We start from the raw sequence: 24833 nt of genomic DNA on the forward strand, positions 1-24833 counted from the left end.
TTGGTTTGGACAAAAATTTTTCGAGCAATACACCACAAGCACAGGAAATCAAAACAAAAATAGACAAATGTGATCAAATCAAGTTAAAAAGCTACTGTGCAGCAAAAGAAAACAATCAGCAAAGTGAAGAGACAACCCACAGAATGAAAGAATATGTTTGAAAACTGCCCATCTGTCAAGGGATTAATAATCAGAATATATGAGGATATCAAACACTGTATTTAAAAATTAATAATCAGATTAAAAATGAAAAAAATATTTGAAGAGGCATTTCTCAAAAAAGACATACAAATGGCAAATAGGCATGTGAAAAATGCTCAACATGATTTATAATCAGAGAAATACAAGTCAAACATTTCAAATGGCTTTTATCCAAAACTCACGCAATAACAAATGTTGGTGAGGATGTGGAGATAAAGAAACCCTCATACACTGTTAATGGGAATGTATATTAGTACAACCATTATAAAGAACAGTTTGGAGGTTTCCTCAAAACACTAAAAATTGAGGTACCCTGTGATCTAGCAATCCCACCTCTGGGTATATATCCAAAACAATGAAAATCAGTATATTGAAGAGCTATGTCCACTCCTATGATTTTGGCAACACTGTTTACAATAGCAAAGATTTGGAGCAACCTAAGTGTCCATCAACAGATAAATGGCTAAAGAAAATGTGGCACATATACACAGTGAAGTACTATTTAGCCATAAAAAATGAGATTCTGTCATTTGCAACAACATGGATGGAACTGGGTCATTATGCTAAGTGAAATAAGACAGGCAGTGAAGGATTACCATTACATGCTTTCATTTACTTCTGGGATCTAACAATCAAAGCAACTAAACCCATTGAGATAAGAGTATAGAAGAATAGTTACCAGATGCTGGGAAGGGTAATATGAGGGTAGCTTGAGGTGAGGATGCTTAATGAGTAGGAAAAAAATTGAAAGAATGTATAAGACCTAATATTTAATAGCAACTCAATAGGGTGACTACAGTTAATAACAATTGTATTGTACATTTAAAAATTACTAAAAGAGTATAATTGGATTGTTCTTAACACAAAGGATAAATGCTTGGAAGGATAGGTGCCTCATTTTACATGATGTGATAATTATGTATCGCATGCTTGTATCAAAACATCCCATGTACCCATAAACATATATGCTATGTAAGACCTAAATTAAAATAAAAGATTTTTAAATGTAGGTAAACCAATCATGCTCAAAAAGAATGAATCTGGATGCATCACAATTTTCAATTTCAAACTATATTATGAAACTATAAATCACAACAGTATAGTACTGGTATAAAAACAGGCACATAGGCCAATAGATCAGAACAGAGTGTGGAAACATATGATAAGCTATTCTTTGACAAGACCATTGATAATATATAATGGGTAAATGATATTTTCTGTAATAAGTGGTGGTGGGAAACATGATACCACATGCAAATGGATGAAATTGAACAGTTTTTATAAACTATATAAAAATCAATTTAAATGTGTTAACTTAAAAAATATACTTGAAACAATAAAACTTGTAAAAAAAAGACTTACAAGGAAACCTCTTTGTCGTTGGTCTCAGCAATGATTTTTAAAAATTTCACACTGAATGCAGAGACAAAAAAGAATAAAATAAGCAAATGGGACCACTTCAAACTAGTACGTGTCTGCACAGCAAAAGAAACTCAACATAATGAAAAGGCAATTTACAGACTAGAGAAAAATACTTGTAAAGCCCATATCTGATAATGGGCAATATCCAATACATATGTAACTCATATTGGCTAAAAAGAACAAAATTAAAATAACCTGATTTTAAAATGTGCAAAGGACATAAATAAGCTTTTCCAAAGGCATACAAATGGCTGACAGGTATATGAAAAGGTGCTCAAAATTACTAATGATCAGGCATATGAAAGTCAAAACCACAATGGGATATCACCTCACACCTGTTAGAATAGCTATTCTCAAAAAGGAAAGAGTGTTGTCAAAATGGTAAAAGAAAGAGAACTCTTATACAGTGCTTGGGGGAATGTAAATTGGTTCAACCATTATGGGAAATAGCATGGTGATTACTCAAAACACTAAAAATATTAAAAATAGACCTACCATAAGATCTAGCAACATACTTCTGGGTATCTATTCAAAGTAAACAAAATCAATATCTTAGGAGGTATTTGTACTCTCTTGTTTGTTGCAACATTATTCACAATGATCACAATATAAAAACAATGTAAGTGTCCATGATGCATATACATATATAGCTATATATATAATAAAGTATTATTCAGACATTAAAAAAGAAAATCCTGCCATTTGCAACAACATGCATGAACCTTGGGTACATTAGAATAACTGAAAGAAGCCAGATACAGAAAGACAAATATTTTATGATCTCATTTATATGAGAAATCTAAAGAATCTAGCTCAGAATGACATATTAGTCTAATTTTTACTTGATGACCGGTGGCTGGGAAAAAATAGACAGGGCACGGTGGCTCACCCTTGTAATCCCAGCACTTTGGGAGGCTGAGGCAGGTGTATCACCTGAGGTCAGGAGTTAAAGACCAGCCTGATCAATGTGGCGAAACCCCATCTTTAGTAAAAATACAAAAATTAGCCAGGCGTGGTGGAGCGCACCTATAGTACCAGCTACTCTGGAGGCTCAGGCAGGAGAATCGTTTGAACCCAGGAGGCAGAGGTTGCAATGAGCTGAGATTGTGTCACTGCACTCCAGCCTGGGTAACAGAGTGAGACTCCATCTCAAAAAAATAATAAAAACAATATAATAGATAGTGGTTCTCCTGTTATCAGATGAATAAGCCCTGGAGACCTAATATACAGCATAGTGACTATAGTTAACAATACTGTATTTTATATCTAAAATTTCCTAAGAGAGTAGATTTCAGGTGTTTTTACCACACACACACAGATTCACACAGACACACACACTCACATGTGAGGTGATGGATTATGTTAATTAGCATTATTAGGATTATGTTAATTAGCATGATTGTGGTAATCATTTCAGAACACAATGTATACAACTACCAAAACATCATTTTGTACTCCCTAAATATGTACAATATATTGTACTCCCTAAATTGTACGCTGTACTCCCTAAATATGTACAATGTATACATCTATCAAAACATCATATTGTACTCCCTAAACGTGTACTTTATGTCAATCATACATTAATAAAGCTGAACAAAAAAGATACATATAAAATACCAATTAAATGTTATTTTATGATCATGTGTATAAAAGACATCCAGATTTTTCTGAGCCATGTGCCCATCTTGTCCACAACCACACAACTATGGTTATTTCAAGCAAAGTCTAGGTGCCACTGTTTTGGCATATAAAATAAGAAATTGTCTAATTATTATCGTGGCATTCTACATGTACTAAAATACAGGACTGCTCATTTTTACAGTTAATGTTGGACTTTTATGTGGTTAATGTGTTGGACTTAAGTTGGAACATTTTATCTTTCTTCCTAGAACTCCTACATATTAATTGAATACATACGGTGGCCTGAAAAAAAAAGGTTTACTTTTTAGTAATAGTCAAAGTTTTAAAAAACATATAAAATTATGTTTTAAAATAGATGATGGATTGTATATCTACAAATATATTGCACTCCTTGTTTGCTCTAATTATGTCATCTAGTAAATATCATTATGTGTGTGTCTTTGTGCATGTTCTCTCTGAGTGTGTGTGTGGGGGTGAGAGAGAGAGAGACTAAAATAATTGCTGAATAGATATCCGCATTAGTCCATTCTCACACTGGTAATAAAGACATACCCAAGACTGGGTAATTTATAAAGGAAAGAGGTTTGATTGATTCTCAGTTCAGCATGGATTGGGAGGCCTCAGGAAACTTACATTCATGACAGAAGGGGAAACAAACACTTTCTTTTTCACATGGCAGCTGGAGAGAGAAGTGCTGAGCAAAGTGGGGGAGCAGAAACCCCCTTAGAGAAACATCAGGACCATGAGAACTCACTCACTGTCACAAGAACAGCATGAGGGTAACTGCTCCCATGATTCAATTACCTCCAACCAGGTTCCTCCCACGACGTGGGGATTATGGTAACTACAATTCAAGATAAATTTGTGTGTGGACACGGCAAAACAATATCATTCCACCCATGGTCCCTCCCAAATCTCACATTCTCACATTTCAAAACACAATCTGTTTGTTGGTCTAACTCAGATGGGGATAAAATATTATCAGTTTTTTATAATGTAAGGCTTTAATGAGCAAGTAATTTAGACACCAAAACAACATGGAGCTTAGCAATTCTTGCTCCATGAAAATAATAGAGCCTGTCCTGATGTTTGCAGCTGATAAGATTACCCATGTAGCTTCTATCCAAAAGGATGGAATAAAAAGGGCAGAGACTGGTAGTTTTTTTTTTTTTTTTTTTTTTTTTTTTTCCTGTCTCTGCCTGGAGATAGGCAAGCCCAAGAGGCTAAAGGACAGAGACATTTCAGAACCTGTTAGGTGTTTGATGCATACAACAGTGATCAGAATTCATCAGATCAGCTACTTTTTTGCCCATGAAAACACCAGTATGAGGCTAGTACAGGACTAGTATATGGTTGCATAGTGCTAGTATGAAAGTGTGATGGGTAATTTTCCGAGATTAGACAAGGTCAGACACGTTCAGGGTAGCATGGCCATAGACAGTAATAGGTAATTTTATGTTTTAAATTGGCTTGAATATGGAGCCCATTTTTCTGGCACAAACAGTATTCTAGATGTTGCTGTGGAGGTATTTTGTAGAGGTAATTAACGTTAAAAATCAATTGGCTTTCAATAAATCAGATTACCCTCCATAATATGAGTGGGCTTCATTCAGTAAGTTTAACGTCTTAAGAGCAAAAACTAAAGTTTCTCAGACAATAAGGATGTCTAAATTAAAACTGTAACATAGAAATCCTACAGGCACATGAAGCATAAGAACTCTGGAGGCATCTAGGCTACCTCCATCCAGATTTCAAAGAATGCATCAGAGACTCTCAAGGTTCAGGCAGAGAACTTCCACAAGGGCAGGACTTCCACAGATATTCCCTGCTAGGGCAATTTCTAGTGGAACTATGGGAGTGATGCCATCACAGAGGGTCTCTTCTAGGGCAATGCCCAGCAGAGCCAGAGAATCATGACCACTGCAGAAAATCCCTAATGGGGCAGTGCTTAGTGGAGTTATGGGGGGCAGGGTTGCTTCTGAAACTCCAGAACTATAGAGTCACCGATGTGCATGGGAGTTACCACAGCATGGGAAAGTTGTAGGCACCCAAATCTAACCCCTAGGAGCTGCTGGTTGGGCTGCTCCCAGCAAAGCCATTATGTTTGGGCTTCCTAAAGGCTTGGAGGCCCAACTAATACCTACCCAAGTATGTCCAGAAGGCAAGACATAGGGTCTAAGAAGATTTTTCTCCAGCCTAAGATTTAATGTTTTTTGTACTGTTGGATTTTGGACTTACTTGGGAGCTGTTATCCCTTTCTCCTTTCCTATTTCCTCCTTTTGGAATGAGAATGTTCATCCTGTCTTTCCCATCTTGTAATCTGGGAAGCCCACAGCTTGTTTTGTTTCACAGGCTCACAAGTGAAGGACAATTTGTCTCAGGATAAAATACACCTTTGAGTTTCATAACTGATTTAGATAATATTTATACGAGGCTGTGGACTTTAGACTTTTGAGTTAGTGCTAGAGAAAGTGTCAATTTTGGAAGACTAGTGGGATGTATTGACTGTATTTTGAATATAAAAAAGACACACATTTAGGGGGACAGGGTAGAATGCTATGATTTAAATAGATATTTTGCTACAAAATTCATATATTGGGACCTAATATCCAATGTGATAATATTAAGAGGTGGGGATTTAGGAGAAGTGATTAAGTAATAAGGTATCCATTGTTATGAGTGAGACTAGTGCTTTTATAAAAGAGGTTGAAGGGAGTGGCCTATTCCTTTATTGCCCTTCCACCATGAGAGGACACATTATGTATCCCCTCTGGAAGACGCAGAATGAAGGCACAATATTAGTTGCAGAGGAAGTCCTTAAGAGACATTAAATCTGCTGGTCTCTTGATCTTAGACTTCCCAGCTCCAGAAATGTGATAAATACATTTCTATTATTTATAAATTACCCAGTTTGTGGTATTTTTTATAGCAGAAGGAATGAACTGAGACATTCAGTGTCATTCTAACAATTGTGAACACGCCAAGGAAAAGAACAACAGGGAATTAGGGACCATTAGTAGAGGTGAAAGGAAACCCGAGATGTGTGAAAAAAGAAATCCTAGGACAACAGTAGGCCTACTGAAACTCTTACAAATTGGAGTAGGAAGACAGAAGTTTCTTCAAGGGATATTTATTGTGGGAAGAAATGAACATGAAGAGACAGGAGATGTATTTGATTGTTTTGAGATGATGTTTACACGATGTGTGGCAGACAATTGGCATTACTGAGGAGAGTGCTCAGAGAACGCTAAGCAAATGAACTAAAAATGCATTTTATTAGGAAAAACGAATTATTGGCAAAAAAGCAATGTTGTCCACATTTTTTCTTTCTTTTCTTTTTTTTTTTTTTTTTTTGTTTTTTGTCTTTTACTTTCTTTCTTTTTTGTTGAGACAAAGTCTCGCTCTGTCACCCAGGCTAGAATGCAGTTGCACAATCTCAGCTCACTGTGACCTCCGCCTCCCAGGTTCAAGTAATTTTCATGCCTCAGCCTTCTGAGTAGCTGGGATTACAGGCATGTGCCATCAGGCCTGGCTAACTTTTGTATTTTTCTGTAGAAACAAGGTTTTGCCATGTTGGCCAGACTGGTCTCGAACTCCTGACCTCAAGTGATCCGCCTGCCTCAGCCTCCCAAACTGCTAGGATTACAGGCGTGTGCCACCACACCCAGCCCCAATTTTCTCCATGTCTCATTGTAGGAAAAATATTGTAAACAATTAGTACAAATTTAAATACAAACAAATATATATTTATATTGGAAATATGAGAGAATAAGTATGTTTGCGTGTGTGTAGATGAGTACTATGGTTTGAATGCAACTGTCCCTCCAAAATTCAAACGTTGGAATTTAAACTCCAAGGAGATGGTATTACAATGTGGGGTCTTTTGGAAAATGATTAAGTCACATGGGCTCTGCCCTTGTTAATGGGATTAATGCACTTAAAAAAGAGGCTTCAAATATTTGCTTAGCACTTTTGCTACTTTTGCTCTTGACCATGTGAGGACATAGTTTGAATGTTCTCTGGATGATGCAGCAAAAAGGCATTATCTTGGAAGCAGAGAGCTGCCTCACCAGACACCAAAACTGCTGGCACTTTAATCTTGGACTTTCTGGCATCAAGAATTATAAGAAATATATTTATATTCTCTATTAATTATCCAGTATTAGGTATTTTCTTACTGTAGTACAAACGGACTAAGACAGTGGGAAAAGGGGTACCATAAGAATTCAAACATTATGTTAATTAACTGTAAATAAATGACAAAACTTGAGATTGAGTAAACAATGATTATTGTGACTTTGTGTTTTTCTAAGTGTTATAGAAGCGTCAAATCACTGAATCCTCAAATAAACCTGTGCTGTATTCTTGTCTCCATTTTACAGAAAAGGAAACAGAGACACAAAAGGAATAAACAAGTAAGAATTTATCCACTACCTGTTACTATCTCCTCTTGTCCTAAAAGTGAATAATGAAGAGGGGTATAAGGATATGTTTTGGGCACATAACAAAATATGCTTAAATAGTGGACTGTGGTTGTTTCTAGGGAGTGACATTTCAGTGTAGGCAGTAGTGAGGCATGGGGCTGCTCTTTCTCATTATAATTCTGTAGGACTGTTTGATTTTCTAAATAATGTACATTATAATGTTAAAATAATAATAATTTAATTGAACAAAATAAAAGTATGCATGGTCTATATATTGTAGGCACTCCTCTGTGGTGTTTGAGCATCTTCAGAATTTCCACTCAATTGTGACTACTTGATGCTTTGTATAATATGTCCATGAAAAGGCAACCTAATTCTGAAATGCTTTTTAGCAAATGTGAATCTCTTACTTTATTGTTCTTTTTACTTTAGTCATATGTTGATGATAGCTTTTTTACATTTGGTAGGCAGGGAGGGAGAACTATTGTCAGAAAACATGTTATAACTACCATTGAAAAAAGTCACATTGTATTACATTTTTCTGTACATTGACAAAATCTATTTAATAGAATCATTAGGCAGTGATGTCATAAAAATGGGAGTTGATTCCATGGTAGAAGTGACCTGACTTCCTCCCACAAAGGGAGTCAAGTCATCTCTATCAATGAGGCTCATTTTGCAGGTGCTGAATTTGTACCCAATGTTCCCAGTTATGTCTGAACCAATCAGGGTCCTTGTGAAAGAAGCAGCTGATCAAATTGCATATTCAGTGCTGTACAGTATTGGAAATGGATGAGTCTTTGATAAAAACCAGCCTACAATTCTTTTGCTGATGTGTATCACCCCTATGATTAGTGTCCTGGATGGTGTCCTAATGAAACTGCAAGACTGTGCGCTTTCCCTTTGGAAAGATGTCATTGCAGCTGACAAAGAAGAGCTGGTCTTCAAAGACTTGGATGTGACAATTCTTGTGGTCTCCGTGCCAAGAAGGGAAGGCATGGAGAAGAAAGATTTACTTAAAGCACATGTGAATATCTTCAAATGCCAAGATGCAGCCTTGAAGAAATATACCAAGATGTTAGTTAAATTTATCATAATGGAAAATCCAGTTAATACCAACTGCCTGATTTTCTTCATGTCAGCTCCATCTATCCCCAAGGAGAACTTCAGTTGATTGATTCATTTGAATCACAACCGAGATGAAGCTCAAATCACTCTTAAACTTTGTGTGACTGCTGAAAATGTAAAGAATGTCATTATCTAGAGGGACAATTCCTCAATTCAGTATCCATATGTCAACCATGCCAAGGAGAAATTGCAAGAAAAGGAAATTAGTGTTTATGAAGCTCTGATAGATGACAGTTGGCTCAGGGAGAATTCATCATGCCTGCAGCAGCATGATGCTGCTGTCATCAAAGCTTGAATACTATCCAGTGCAATGTCTACCATGAAAGCGATCTCTGACTGTCAGAGATATTTGGTTTGAAACACCAGAGGGTGAGTTTGTGTCCCTGGGTGTTACCTCTAATGGCAGCTCTTATCGTATTCCTGATGATCTGCTGCTCTGCTGTGATAATCAAGAATGAGACCTGGAAGTTTAAGTTCTCCCTATTAATGATTTCTCATGTAAGGAGATGGATCTTACTGCAAAGGAACTACTTCTGAAGTATTGGACAATAAACTAGTTTTGAAGTTCTTTTCTTTGTCTGACTAGAAAATCATTTTGATGTTACTAAATGTGCCAAAGCTCAAGAATCTAAATAGCATCTCTGACTCTGGTACCAAATAATAATAATGCTATACTTAAATTACATGTAAAGAAAACATATCAAAGAGTATGTGCTTCTTTGTACATATTTGTAAATGACAATTTATTATCATTTTGTTACTGCTGCATTTTAAATAAATATATACTCAAATGAAAAATAATAAAATATACTAAAACTATTGGAAAGAGTTTATAAAATGTATTAAGAAGAAACGTTTGCAATTGTCTGCAGTGTACTATATGTTTAAGCAAAAGCCACACCTTTTGGGAATGTCTCTAACCTTAAGGGAGGCTGCCTAGAATTGAGAAAAGAGAAAGAAAAAGAAAGGCATTTTTAGACTGAGGAGATGGGAAAGCCCTAGGCATCAGCTGTGCTTCAATTCAAGTCTGGAGAAAAATTAGTTCAGATTGGAGCAACAAATTAAGGTCTCAAAGAGACTTTTCAAAAGAAAATAGATCATAGCTCATCTCATATAGTTGAAAGTATTGCAATTCATTTTAGTACACTCAAGGGCTTGGGGATAAACTTATGGTAGGTACATAGAAAATATAGCAATTAAATATTAAGACAATTATTAACTTCAGGGAAAAAGGCAAGATCACATATTAAGGTAAAATGTGAATATTTATTTCACAGGAATCAATCAGGACTTTTCATGGCTTAACGTGACCCCAGGTGCCCAATGAACTGAGCACCCAGGCTTCTTGCTGTTTTGCCCAGATGTGTGGGAAGAGAGAAACAGGGATATGTGAGACCTGAAAGATGTCAGTTATCAAACATCAAAAATAAAGTCAGACTCTTTAATAAAATTTACTCATAATGCTTGACTGACAATTAAAATATGCTGTATTCTATCTAAGAGAATGTGACCTTGTTTCAGTTAGACATTGTGGTACTCTGTGAGGCCTGGAGCCTGAGGTGAGTAAAGACAGTGAAAGGTTTATTGAACACCTATTTCAAGAGTAAAGGGAAAGACATCTTTCCCTTTACACAATGAACAATGCCATCCTTGTTCATTATCCATGATGTCTGGAAAATTTTTAATTATGTTAATAGCTCTTGGGATACAGGTGGATTTTATTTATGTGGATAAATTATATAATGGTGAATTCTGAGATTCTAGTGTACCCATCACCTGTGTAGTGTGCGTTGTACCTAATGTGTAGTTTTATATCCTGGCTCTCCTACATTCTCCCTTTTGATATTTTAGAGTCCATTGTATCACTCTGTGTGCTTTGCATATTCATAGGTTAGCTCCCTCTTTTAAGTGATGCTAAAGCAAACTAAATATGGCCTAAGAGGGACAATATTTAGTACTTCTATATTTGAGTCCTTGTGGACAAACCATAACCTAACTTAATAGGTAGACAAGATTGAAAACTTAACTTAGGAGTATGTGTCTCTAACAAAAGCTGAGTCTTGGCCAATCCCAGCAGCCATACTTCAACCACTCATACAATGCTGAGTGTTTAAACTGTCTCCAAATAAGGCAAATACCAACCTGTAACCAATCCAGCTGTTTCTGGACCTCATTTCTGATTTCTGTACGTCACTTTCCTTTTTGTTTTTTGTCTATAAATTTGTTGTGACCATGAGGCATCCCTGGAATCTCTCTGAATCTACTGTGACTCTGGAAGGTGCCCAATTTATGAATCTTTTCTTTTTTCTAGTTCAATTAAACTCTGTTACAGTTAATTTGTCAGAAGTTTTCTTTTAGTAGATCTGTTATCAGAAGTTGGATTTGAAGAAAACTGTGTGGACCCCAGGAACACCAGTCGACCAGGTGAGGTGACTGTGGAACCAGTTGTGCTCATTGCTCTCTTGATTGTAACTGAAGGTCGTGGGTGAGCTTTCTCTCAGATTTGGAGCTTCGCTAACATGTGTTGTGAGCTCTCTGAGGTTATTTGAGCAATATTTAGACTGGACTGCATCCAGGATCAAATTGGACTTGATAATTAAATGGATTGGATTCAGTTAGAGGGGTCAGACCTTGTGAAGGTACCTTACTTTATTTTTTTCCTTTATTTTAAATTATTATACTTTAAGTTCTAGGGTACATGTGCACAACGTGCAAGTTTGTTACATATGTATACATGTGCCAGATTGGTGTGCTGCACCCATTAACTCATCATTTACATTAGGTATTCCTCCTAATGTTACCCCCCCACAACAGACCCCAGTGTGTGATGTTCCCCACCCTGTGTCCAAGTGATCTCATTGTTCAATTCCCACCTATGAGTGAGAACATGGGGTGTTTGGTTTTCTGTCCTTGTGATAGATTGCTGAGAATGATGGTTTCCAGCTTCATCCATGTCCCTACAAAGGACATGAACTCATCCTTTTTTTCTGGCTGCATAGTATTCCATGGTGTATATGTGCCACATTTTCTTAATCCAGTCTATCATTGATGGATATTTGGGTTGGTTCCAAGTCTTTGCTGTGGTGAATAGTGCCACAATAAACATACGTGTGCATGTGTCTTTATAGTAGCATGATTTAGAATCCTTTGGGTATATCCCCAGTAATGGGATGGCTGGGTCAAATGATATTTCTATTTCTAGATCCTTGAGGAATTGCCACATTGTCTTCCACAATGGTTGAACTAATATACACACTCCCTCCAATAGTGTAAGAGTGTTCCTATTTCTCCACATCCTCTCAGGCAACTGTTGTTTCCTGACTTTTTAATGATTGCCATTCTAACATGTGTGAGATGGTATCTCATTGTGGTTTTGATTTGCATTTCTCTGATGACCAGTGTTGATGAGCATTTTTTTCATATGTCTGTTTTCTGCATAAACGTCTTCTTTTGAGAAGTGTCTGTTCATATCCTTTGCCCACTTTTTAATGGGGCTGTCTGATTTTTTTCTTGTAAATGTGTTTAAATTCTTTGTAGATTCTGGATATTAGCCCTTTGTCAGATGGGTAGATTGTAAAAATTTTCTCCCATTCTGCAGGTTGCCTGTTCGCTCTGATGGTAGTTTCTTTCGTTGTGCAAAAGCTCTTTAGTTTATTTAGATCCCATTTGTCAATTTTGGCTTTTGTTGCCATTGCTTTTGGTGTTTTAGTCATGAAGTCCTTGCCCATGCTTATGTCATGAATGGTATTGCCTAGGTTTTATTCTAGGGGTTTTATGGTTTTAGGTCTAACATTTAAGTCTTTAATCCATCTTGAATTAATTTTTGTATAAGATGTAAGGAAGGGATCCAGTTTCAGCTTTCTACATATGCCTAGCCAGTTTTCCCAGCACCATTTATTAAATAGGGAATCCTTTCCCCATTTCTTGTTTTTGTCAGGTTTGTCAAAGATCTGATGGTTGTGGATGCGTGGCATTATTTCTGAGGGCTCTGTTCTGTTCCATTGGTCTTCCATCTCTCTTTTGGTACCAGTACCATGTTGTTTTGGTTACTGCAGCCTGGTAGTATAGTTTGAAGTCAGGTAGTGTGAGGTCTCCAGTTTTGTTCTTTTGGCTTAGGATTGTCTTGACAATACAGTCTCTTTTTTGGTTCCATATGAACTTTAAAGTAGTTTTTTCCAATTCTGTGAAGAAAGTCAGTGGTAGCTTGATGGGGATGGCATTGAATCTACAAATTACCTTCAGCAGTATGGTCGTTTTCACTATATTGATTCTTCCTATCCATGAGCATGGAATGTTCTTCCATTTGTTTGTGTCCTCTTTTATTTCACTGAGCAGTGGTTTGTAGTTCTCCTTGAAGAGGTTCTTTACAACCCTTGTAAGTTGGATTCCTAGGTATCTTATTCTCTTTGAAGCAATTGTAAATGGGAGTTCACTCATGATTTGGCTCTCTGTCTGTTATTGGTGTATAGAAATGCTTGTGATTTTTGTACATTGATTTTGTATCCTGGGACTTTGCTGAAGTTGCTTATCAGCTTAAGGGGACTTTGAGCTGAGATGATGGGGTTTTCTAAATATACAATCATGTCATCTGCAAACAGGGACAATTTGACTGCCTCTTTTCCTAATTTAATACCCTTTATTTCTTTTCCTTTCTGATTGCCCTGATCAGGTACCTTATTTTTAATAATGGGATCATTTCAACTCAGAGTCTGGGAATCCAACTTCCAGGACTTCAGCTAATTTTGTGTGTAAAAATTATGGGCTCAGGTGTGTGTATTTTTCAAAAAATGGGTTAAACTCATTAAATAAAACTTAGAATTCAGATGGCTGCAATGGAGAAGTTTTAATTTGGGTAAGATTGTTTATCTTCGAGTCATATTAAAAAGGGGGATCAAAACCCTCACAAAACAGTGAAACATATTATTTTATTGGTATTCATAAGCTTCTAAAAGGCTAAATTAATCAAAAATCACCTTTTTAAAAGATTTTTTGCAAAAAGCAAATGAAAATCTTAAGCAACAGACTAAGGACATGACAAAAGAGGACTGTACTCTGACTCAACTAATCCCAACTCTTCCTTTTCTTTATCCATCTCCACCTAGACACTGAGTCCACTAACCATTTTTTTTTTTTTTTTTTTTTTGCTAAATTACCCTTTTGCCCTAAAGATTATGGCAAAAACAAAAAGAAATTAGACATATGCCTTACAAAGTGAGATGTTCTAGTCAGTTAGTCCTGCCTTCTGTAACCATGTTCACTCTGTGGTCTAAGACTGTGCTTATAGCCATTGTGAAGGACTTCCCTGGTTCAAGGAAAAATTCTCAAAAATTTCCTGAGGAATTTAGAATCTCCTTAGGAGCTTATGATCTAGGAGTTTCTGACCTTTGGTAATTTATTTACATGATATTAGGATATGATGAATCTCAGAAATAAATGGGAGCAGCAGAATGGGACAAACCTTAGAGAATATTAAAAACCCCTCCAAAAGTTCCTCATGAGAAGAACCAAAGGTAGCTAGAAAATTTGCTAAAAACCTCTTAAATTCAATTCCTATTTTTTTCTACAAAAAAATTGATTGGTTCATCATACAATGTTGTAAACAAAGAAAAGATGAACCAATCTTAGATTACAGAACTCACTTACAAACATTGTGAAATATTCTGGGCTCAAAGTACAGCAAGGAGAATTTCTTGCAGGGACTGAAATGGCATTAGCTTTTCTATTTATAAATGGACTCCATCGTGAACTTAGCAGTTTAATTAAAAAACATAAGCTGAGATGGGAAGTGACTGAATTGGTGGCCTTTGCTGAACATTTTGAGGGAACCCTGGATCAAGAAAACACTCAAAAGGCTAAAAGGCTTAGGACCCTTCAATTGCAACAGTTACAGGGGTCAAGACCACAGGCACCTTCTTGTTCTCATTTTAAATCACGACCAAGAGGTTGTGAAAGAAGAAATTCTTCCCAAGATGCCCGCCCTTATTGCAAACAACCAGGACACTGGATGTAGAGGACTACCTGCTTGCAAACAGGGTGTTCCCCCATAAGTCCTGCTCTCGCAAACGAAGCAAGGCATTCCTGATAAGTCCTGCTCTTGCAAACGAAGCAGGGCGTTGGGGGCTTCTTTATGTGTAAACATCTTGAAAATCCAGAAAGTCAGGGAAAAGTCAGAAAAACAACAATGTATCTTGTGACTTGGCAACATTCCACAAACGACTGTATAAAATAAACAGAGCACGCCATTCGAGGTGGCCGCCATGTTTGTCTTGTCTTGTGTGTTCATTCCTTTGTTTAGGAAACACGTAGACCCCAACATCTGGCACAGCAAGCAGGGTCCGTGGCTCCATGAGAGCAAGGAACCGGAGGGGGAGCACCCCGGGCAGGTAAATAAAGGAAGGGGGACCCACGGGAAAATTATGGGGAATTCCACCTCTCTGGCCTCTGAATATTTGCGGTTACTCCAGGGACTGTTGATGTCTATAGGAGTAGAAGTTAGTTAAGGAACATAATACTTTGAAACGATTGTTTGCCCATGTTGAACAACATTGTTATTGGTTTCAATATCAAACCAAAGTGCAGTTAAATCAAAAGGAATGGTTACAAGTGGTTAAAGTCCTGCGTCGAGCTCATCAGCGAGGGCAAACGATGCCTCTGACTTTGTGGACTTTGTGTAGTTCCATTACTCAGGCATTAGAGTTACTTGAAACTGACTCAGAGCATGGTGATACTGCCACAGGAGGTGAGGCATCTGAAGCTTTAGAGAGGAATGATCCTAGAGAGGAACATATTTACGCCCTGGTTGTTGAGGACAAGGAATTGGAAAAAGAGCTAATGCCTCCTTCATCTGGAGGAAATTCTGATTTGCAGCGCATTTTAGAGATGTTACAACAGTTGTTAAAATTGCAAGGTACTGCTGCTCTTGTTTCTCCTATCTCTCCGCCACGAGCCTTAACTCTGTGCCTCTTCCTCCTGTAGGAGAAAAGAAGGAATTGAAGGAAAACGATGATTTCGAGGAATTAGATTTATTCCCAATAACACGGTCTGCTTTCGGCCCCAATGCTCAGTTCCCAAACGGTGGCCAGAATGTGACTTTTATAGCCCTACAATTTAAATTTTTGAAAGAAATGAAAGCTGCAATTTCTAATTATGGACCTCAGTCACCGTTTATTCTTGGCCTTCTTGATTCCTTCTCTTCAGAACATATGATGATTCCTATTGACTGGGAAACGTTGGGACAGGCTGTCCTTGATCGTTCGCAATGGCTTCAATTAAAAAGTTGGTGGTGGGAGGAAGCAAGAGTACAAGCTAGAAAAAATGCTACCCGAAATCCCCCAGGACCTACTGAAGAGCAGCTTACGGGTTCAGGACAATATGTTACTCTTAATGCTCAGGCAGGCCTAGATAATATTGCTCTCACTCAGATTAAAGCCTTGTTTATAAAAGCATGGACTAAGGTTGAAATAGCGGGTAAAACTTCTTTATCTTTTGTAAAGATCCTACAAGGAGCCACTGAGCTGTATCCAGATTTTTTAGCCCGTCTTCAAGATGCTGTATTAAAGACTGTAGGTTCAGGCCCTGCTGCTAAAATTCTTTTGGATACTCTGGCTTTTGAGAGTGCTAATCTGCGTCCTCTAAAAGCTAGTGGAGCTGATTTAGCTGAATACATTCGGGCTTGTGCAGGTGTTGGAGGAGCTATTTACAATGCTCAATTGTTTGCTGGGGCACTTTCTAAGGCTTTAAAAGGCAATTCTAAACAAGGTATATGCTATCAATGTGGGAAACCCAGTCATTTTAAAAAGGAATGGCGAAAAAATTAGGCTCTTCTGCTCTAAAAGAAAAAAGCTTACCATCTGATATGTGTAAACAATGTGGCAAGGGTCGACATTGGACCAATGAATGCCGCTCAAAAACTGATAAAAGTGGGAATGTATTGTCACCCCTCTTGGGAAACGGGAGCCGGGGCCCGCAGGCTCAGGGCCCCAACAACTACAATGCAGGCCTCCCCCAGTACCCAGTGAGCAGTGGCTTACAACATCAAGGAATGACCTCGAGTCCTCCTTAAAGACATCTTAACCCTACCCCAGTTTCTCAGCTTTATGCTGCCACTAAGTAGAGTGCCGCTGCTGACCTAGCTATTGTCCAACCTTATACTTTATCTCCTAATGGAGGAATATATAAGTTGGCTACCGGAGTGTGTGGTCCTTTGCCAAAGGGACATGTAGGACTTTTACTAGGTCGAAGCAGCAGCGCTATGCGGGGGTTAATGTGGGTCCCAGGAATTATTGATCCTGATTTTACTGATGAAATCCTTATTATGGTACAAGTCTCACAATTTATGCACCTAGAGGAAGGGGAACGTATTGCACAATTGCTTTTATTGCCTTTTTTTTCCTTTCTTATCTAGAGATGTGTCTCGTCAAGGAGGTTTCGGTAGTACTGGGAAAACTGTTTCCTGGGAAACTTTAGTTTCTGATCAAAAACCTTTATGTCCATTGCAAATTAATGGGATACTTTTTGAGGGATTAGTCAACACAGGAGTGGTTGTATCTATTATATGTTTGGCTCAATGGCCTGATCATTGGAAAAAGAAACAAGTATCGGTTACTCTATCGGGCCTAGGTACTGCTTCTATAATCTACCAAAGTGTCAAGCCCCTGAGCTGTGTAGGACCTGAAGGACAACAAGGAAAAGTGTCTTTTTATATTGTTCCCATTAATATTAACCTTTGGGGCCGTAATCTTTTACAATTTGGTGCCTTTTTAAGCATTCCGCATATTTCTTCAGCTGCCAAAAATATGATGTTCAAAATGGGCTACAATGCTTTAAACTCTTAGCCACTGTCCACAAGCCTCAAGCTTTACAATTAAAGTGGAAAACTACAACTCCTGTTTGGGTGGAACAGTGGCCATTATCTAAAGAAAAACTTAAGGCTTTAAAGAATTTAGTTAAGGAACAATTGGCTGAGGCTCATATTGAACCAAGTACTTCTGCATGGAATTCCCCAGTGTTTGTCTCGTCAAAAAAAAGAAAAAAAGAAAATGGCACTTATTAACTGATCTTAGAGCTGTAAATACTTGTATTCAACCTATGGGGACTTTATCCCCTGTAGCAGAAGAAGAATTGTCATTTGTAGAAAATAGAATTAGTGAAGCTCACCTTGATTATATTGCACCCAATCTTCCATTTTCGTTGTGTCTTTTTCATACTCCCCATTGGCCAACGGCTGTTTTACACCAAGATAATAATATTCTGGAGTGGCTGTTTTTGGCTAATAAAGCCATTAAGAAAATTCACCCATATATTGATAAATTGGCTAAATTAATTATTAAAGGATGACATGGAGTTCGTCAGTTGCTTGGTGCTGACCCTATAAAAATTATTACCCGATTATCTAATCAATACATTGAATCTCTGTTGGAAATTCATAAGGGTTGACAAGTGGCTTGCGCTGAGTATACTGGTTCTTTTTCTCAAAATAAATTATTTGCTTTTCTGCAACAATATTCTTTACTGCCATATAATCCTATCTCTTACACTCCAGTTAAAGGTCCCACCTTTCTTACTGATGCTTCAAGCAATGAAAAGGCTGGATACTGGACTTCAGACAATTCAAAAATTTCTCACTATCCATTTAAATCAGTACAACAAGGAGAACTTTTTGCCATTCTTATGGTTCTAAAAGACTGGCCTATATGTAACTAAATATATTTCTCAGACTTCTTTACCATTATTTCCTCAAACTCCTTTTATTATTTGTAACTCTTACTTCCTGCACTGCCCCCCTTTTTTATCACTCATATTCGTTCTCATTCAGCTTTGCCAGGACCTTTATCTTTTGGCAATAGTCAGATTGATTCTTTACTTATTGGGAGTGTCCCACGGGCTCAGGATGAGCACCAACTACATCATACTAATAGTTTAGGATTACAACGGTGATTTTCTATAACATGCCATCAAGCCCGAGCTATTGTCAGAGCCTGCCCATCTTGTGCTCCTATTATTGCACCTTTTTAAAGTCCAGGTATTAATCCTCGAGGCACTCAACAAAGTCACATTTGGCAAATGGATGTAACTATGTTCCTTCCTTTGGTCGTTTAAAATATGTTCATCATACTATTGATACGTGGTCACATTTCCAGTGGGCTACGCCATTACCCTCTGAAAAGGCTGACTCTGTTATTGCTCATTTACTTACTTGCTTTGCAGTTATGGGAGTCCCTGCTGAATTAAAAACTGATAATGCCCCTGCTTATTGCTCTCGCAAATTGGCTGCCTTCGTCTCTTTATACCATATTCATCATTCCACTGGTATTCCATTTAACAGTCAAAGTCAAGCAATTATTGAAAGAGCCAATGCTACCTTAAAATTACAACTTTTAAAACTAAAAGGGGGAGATGGGCGAGATTCCCCAAAACATCAAATTCTGAAAGCCCTTTTTACTTTAAATTTTCTCAACCATTGGCGCCAATTACAGCAGTCTGCAGCAGTGAAACATTTTCAACAGCCTTTAGAAAAGCCACAAAACAGTAATCTGTGGGTGTATTATCCTTTATTACAAGGGAAATATTTAAAAGGAAAAGTTTTACAATGGGGCCGAGGCTATGCTCTTGTCCGTACAGGTGCCGGAGACGAGTGGTTTCCATCTCAACGGTTGAAACAGTGCCATGGCGAAGAGGAGCCAATCGGAAGAGCTCCTGAAGGAATTCCAGGAGCTAAATCTGAGCGCTCAGAGAACATTCACCTTCAGAACTCAACGTGCGGAGCCCCCGACATGGGGACAACTGAAAAGGTTAAGAAGCTGAAGGGGTTGTTCAACAAGCTGGGCAGCCCAAAACCCCACTGATTTTATTCCTGGCTATGCTGGCCGTAGTAAATTGTCAGGTAACAGCTGGAGAATTTACATACTGGGCTTATATTCCTTTTCCACCCTTATATCAAGGTGTGACCTGGGGAGACACAGAAGTCCCAGTATTTACTAATGATACTGCTTGCATGCCATCACCTTTTTTTTTTTTTTTTTTTTTTTTTTTTGAGACGGAGTCTCGCTCTGTCGCCCAGCCCAGGCTGGAGTGCAGTGGCACGATCTCGGCTCACTGCAAGCTCCGCCTCCCGGGTTCACGCCATTCTCCTGCCTCAGCCTCCCGAGTAGCTGGGACTACAGGCGCCCACAACCGCGCCCGGCTAATTTTTTGTAATTTTTAGTAGAGACGGGGTTTCACCGTGGTCTCGATCTCCTGACCTTGTGATCCGCCCGCCTCGGCCTCCCAAAGTGCTGGGATTACAGGCGTGAGCCACCGCGCCCGGCCGTTTCCATCGCCTTTTTTAAACCAGGATCCTGAATTAAACACTGGCACAGTAAATAGTTCATATCAATTTGGGGTTGAAGGGTTACCTATATGTCTTGGGGGTAGTCCACATTGTCTGCATCTTTCTCATGAGGCTTGGGCTGTTCGCTATAACCATAGTCATATCTCTGCCTTTACTATGATTATTGTGGCTCAAAGTTTTAAGTATAATCATACTGCAGTAGTTAATGAAACTCTGTCAAGTACATTATCTTTATGCCCTATCCCTGATGTGTCCGGAGGTGTTTCCCAACTAGAGTGGACTAGATGTAGAAGTAGTGAGCCACGATTGTTGTTAGAAGTAAAAGGGAAGAGTCATAAATACCTTGTTACAGATTGGAGTGTACATGGAGATTTTCAGACTAAATTCAGCCATGTCAACCTGCATTGGCATAAAGGTAATCACAGCATTTCTGCAGATGGCAATAAAACTATTATTTGGCATGATGGTGGTCTATCACCCCCTATGCCACATTTGGCTAATACCTCACAAATACAAGGTCATATTTGGAAGTTGCTAGCTGCTGGTAAACCAATGTTCACTTTCACAGGAAACATGTCCTTAAATCTTACTAATATTGCTAACCCTTTCCATACATCTTTGCATCGAAATAGTTCTAGATATGTTATTGCATGTGTAAGAAAGCCTTACTTGTTGTTGACAGAAATTTTTAAATGGGATAATAATACAGGGGTAGTTAACTGTACAAACAATTGTACATTCTTAAGTTGTATAAATACTACTTGGTGGAATAATAATTGGAATGAGTCTCATTCCGATTTATATATACTAAGAGCCAGAAAAGAAACCTGGCTACCTGTAAACTTAACATGTACTTGGAGTGAATCTGCTGGGGTTACTCAAATTTACAAGGTTATGCAAGATCTTGTCCACCGCAGTCAGAGGATGGTTGGAATCGTCGTGACCGTGGTCACGTGATAGGACTTGTAGCAATTGCTTCCACCGCCGCTGTTGCTAGATTAGCTCTACAAAATGCAGTATACAAAATGCAGAATTTGTGCAACAATGGCATGAACAATCACATTTGTTGTGGCAGCAGTAACGAGACATAGATGCTCATTTGACTGAACGAGTGGATAATCTGGAGCAAGTGGTTTCTTGGTTGGGAGATCAGCTAACAGTGTTGAATACCCGAGCTATGTTGATATGTGATTGGAACACTACCCAATTTTGTATTACTCCTGTTCCTTTTAACAGCACTGTACATAATTGGACTGAGATAAAGAGACTTTTAATTGGTCATAATAATATTTCCCTAGAAATACAAGAATTAACACAGAACATTTCTGAAACATTTCGCAATCAGTTACCATTGCTGACTGGTGCAGATTTGATGACTGGTATTGCACAAAGTTTGACGTCTTTGAACCCTATGAGCCCTGTAAAAACTTTGCTGACCTCTGTTTCTAGTAATGTATTGATTGTTGTTCTTGCCTTTGTCATTCTCACAGTCTGCTGGAGACGGCGCCAAAGGGCAAACACTGAATCCCAGCGAGCCCAACGTGTAATGATGGTTTTAAAAGAAATTCAAACTTGTAAATAAGGAAAGGGGAAATGTAGAGGACTACGTGCTCGCAAACAGGGTGTTCCCCATAAGTCCTGCTCTTGCAAACGAAGCAGGGCGTTCCCGATAAGTCCTGCTCTCGCAAACGAAGCAGGGCGTTCCTGATAAGTCCTGCTCTTGCAAACGAAGCAGGGCGTTGGGGGCTTCTTTATGTGTAAACATCTTGAAAATCCAGAAAGTCAGGGAAAGGTCAGAAAAACAACGTGTCTTGTGACTTGGCAACATTCCACAAACGACTGTATAAAATAAAGCAGAGCACGCCATTCGAGGCGGCCGCCATGTTTGTCTTGTCTTGTGTTGTCTTGTGTGTTCATTCCTTTGTTTAGGAAACACGCAGACCCCAACACTGGAAAAGAAATTTCCAGTGTCTGGAAAATTGTCTGCTTTTATATTGGTCCACCAATAAGCTTCCCTTTAGGCTGAGCTCTTTCACCACTAAAGAGAGCCCAAGAGACCTTAGGCCTCCTGATAATAATAAAAATCAAGGAGGTTCTAAACGATACTCCTGTAAATTGCTCCCTGTAATATCTTTAAACGAACATGGAAAGACAGAGATAAAATAAATGGGAAGTCATGAACAGTCCTGGTGGATATCTGAACTACTGTATCTGTCATAAGTACCACTTTAATAAGCCAACAAATCCCTCAGGGTAAAAAGATCATTTCTGTGGTGGGGGTTTCAAATCAAGTTCAAGAGGTCCCCACCTCTGAACATTTACAAAACTTCGGGGCTCTTTTCAGAAAAACACATCTTTTCTTTTTTTGTACGATGTGATATTGCTCCAGAAAACTTGTTAGGGCAAGATTTACTTGAAAGTAAAAGGGCACATAAAATTTTCCTCAGAGAGAGGTATGATCTTAGAGTTTCCCAAGTCTCCTGAGCCAGAATTGTTATGTTGTCTACAGGTAGAAAGTGATACAATCAAAACTCATACCTATAATACCCCTGATCATTCAAAAATACCTAAATGTTAATGGGTCTGTTTCTCAAATGACATCGGAAAGATTAAAAGTATGGAACCTATAAAAGCCCAAATAGATCATTCTAAACTGTTGTCTAAATTAAACCAATATTCACTAAAACCTGAAGCAATTCAAAGGCTCTCGTCAATTGTAGATGATTTAATTAAACAAGGATTCATAATCCCATGCACCATCCCTTGCAATACTCCAATCTTACCAATTAAAAAACCAAATAGATGAGGTTGGAGATTTGTTTGAGACTTATGGGAAATTAAAAAATATATGATACCAAGATTTCCTGGGGTCTGAAATCCACATGCTTTCTTATCTAATGTACCCACTGATTTCAAGTGGTTCACAGTATAGATTTCTGCTCTGCCTTCTTTGACATTCCATTTCATAAAGAGAGTCAATACTTGTTTGCCCTTACTTGGAAAAATCAGCAGTATACCAGAACCGTAATGACACAAGTGTTTACCGAAGCCCCTTCATATTTTTCCCAAACATTGCATCAGGAATTAATGACACTACTGTTTCATCAAAATTCTACTCTCATTCAATACATAGACTCTTTGTTATGCTCTTCCACTAAGGAGTGCTCTGAAATTGACTCAGTTTACCTTTACAGCAACTCACATATAAAAATCACAAGGCATTAATGAAAAACCTTCAGTTTTCCTTTTTTTATTATTATTATACTTTAAGTTCTAGGGTACATGTGCACAATGTGCAGGTTTGTTACATATGCATACATGTGCCATGTTGGTGTGCTGCACCCATTAACTCGTCATTTACATTAGGTATATCTCCTAATGATATCCCTACCCCTCCTTCCACAATAGGACCCAGTGTGTGATGTTCCCCTTCCTGTGTCCAAGTGATCTCATTGTTCAATTCCCAGCTATGAGTGAGAACACGCAGTATTGGGATTTCTGTTCTTGCGATAGTTTGCTGAGAATGATGGCTTCCGGCTGCATCCATATCCCTACAAAGGACATGAACTCATCATTTTTTATGGGTGCATAGTATTCCATGGTGTATATGTGCCACATTTTCCTAACCAAGTCTGTCACTGATGGACATTTGGGTGGATTTCAGGTCTTTGTTGCTGTGAATAGTGCCGCAATGAACATATGTGGGCATGTGTCTTTACAGCAGCATGACTTATAAACCTTTGGGTATATCCCCAGTAATGGGATGGTTGGTTTATTTATTTATTTATTTATTTATTTATTTATTTATTTTTGAGACAGAGTCTCGCTCTGTCGCCCAGGCTGGAGTGCTGTGGCCGGATCTCAGCTCACTGCAAGCTCCGCCCCCCGGGTTCCTGCCATTCTCCTGCCTCAGCCTCCCGAGTAGCTGGGACTACAGGTGCCCGCCACCTCGCCCGGCTAGTCTTTTGTATTTTTTAGTAGAGACAGGGTTTCACCGTGTTAGCCAGGATGGTCTCGATCTCCTGACCTCCTGATCCGCCCATCTCAGCCTCCCAAAGTGCTGGGATTACAGGCTTGAGCCACCGCGCCCGGCCAGGGATGGTTGGTTTAAATGGTATTTCTAGTTCTAGATCCTTGAGGAATTGCCACACTGTTTTCCACAATGGTTGAACTAGTTTACAGTACCACCAACAGTGTAAAAGTGTTCCTTATTCTCCACATCCTCTCCAGCACCTGTTGTTTCCTTATTTTTTAATGATTGCCATTCTTTTTTTTTCTTTCTTTTTTTAAATTTATTTATTAATTATTATTATTATTATACTTTAACTTCTAGGGTACATGTGCATAAGGTGCAGGTTTGTTACATATGTATACTTGTGCCATGTTGGTGTGCTGCACCCATCAACTCATCAGCACCCATCAACTCGTCATTTACATCAGGTATAACTCCCAATGCAATCCCTCCCCCCTCCCCCCTCCCCGTTATAGGCCCCGGTGTGTGATGTTCCCCTTCCCGAGTCCAACTGATCTCATTGTTCAGTTCCCACCTATGAGTGAGAACATGCGGTGTTTCGTTTTCTGTTCTTGGGATACTTTGCTAAGAATGATGGTTTCCAGCTGCGTCCATGTCCCTACAAAGGACACAAACTCATCCTTTTTGATGGCTGCATAGTATTCCATGGTGT

The 24833-nt window shown here is 38.5% G+C and overlaps 1 protein-coding gene and 1 pseudogene across 4 annotated transcripts in view; one reads left to right on the forward strand and one right to left on the reverse strand.

The window, feature by feature from the left end:
• The window catches only part of LOC708994 (zinc finger X-linked protein ZXDA), a 148869-nt gene that overhangs the window by 54845 nt on the left and 69191 nt on the right, over nucleotides 1-24833 (reverse strand). For 2 of the 3 annotated variants that reach the window (XR_003726172.2, XM_077989163.1), the window contains one exon: nucleotides 13898-15788. Coding sequence is in view for 1 of the 3 variants with exons in the window: in XM_077989163.1 (XP_077845289.1) it covers nucleotides 15768-15788 (21 nt within the window). In the remaining 2 variants the exon portion in view is untranslated. Of the gene's footprint in view, nucleotides 1-13897; nucleotides 15789-24833 lie in introns of those variants that run through there. The other variant, XR_013412990.1, reaches the window with a different exon arrangement.
• On the forward strand, nucleotides 3755-9455 carry LOC144338822 (malate dehydrogenase, cytoplasmic pseudogene; annotated as a pseudogene). The gene has a single exon (XR_013413210.1). The product of XR_013413210.1 is annotated as a malate dehydrogenase, cytoplasmic pseudogene (transcript).

The sequence above is a fragment of the Macaca mulatta genome, chromosome X (genome assembly GCF_049350105.2).
Source record: "Macaca mulatta isolate MMU2019108-1 chromosome X, T2T-MMU8v2.0, whole genome shotgun sequence".
Taxonomy (NCBI): Eukaryota; Metazoa; Chordata; class Mammalia; order Primates; family Cercopithecidae; genus Macaca; species Macaca mulatta.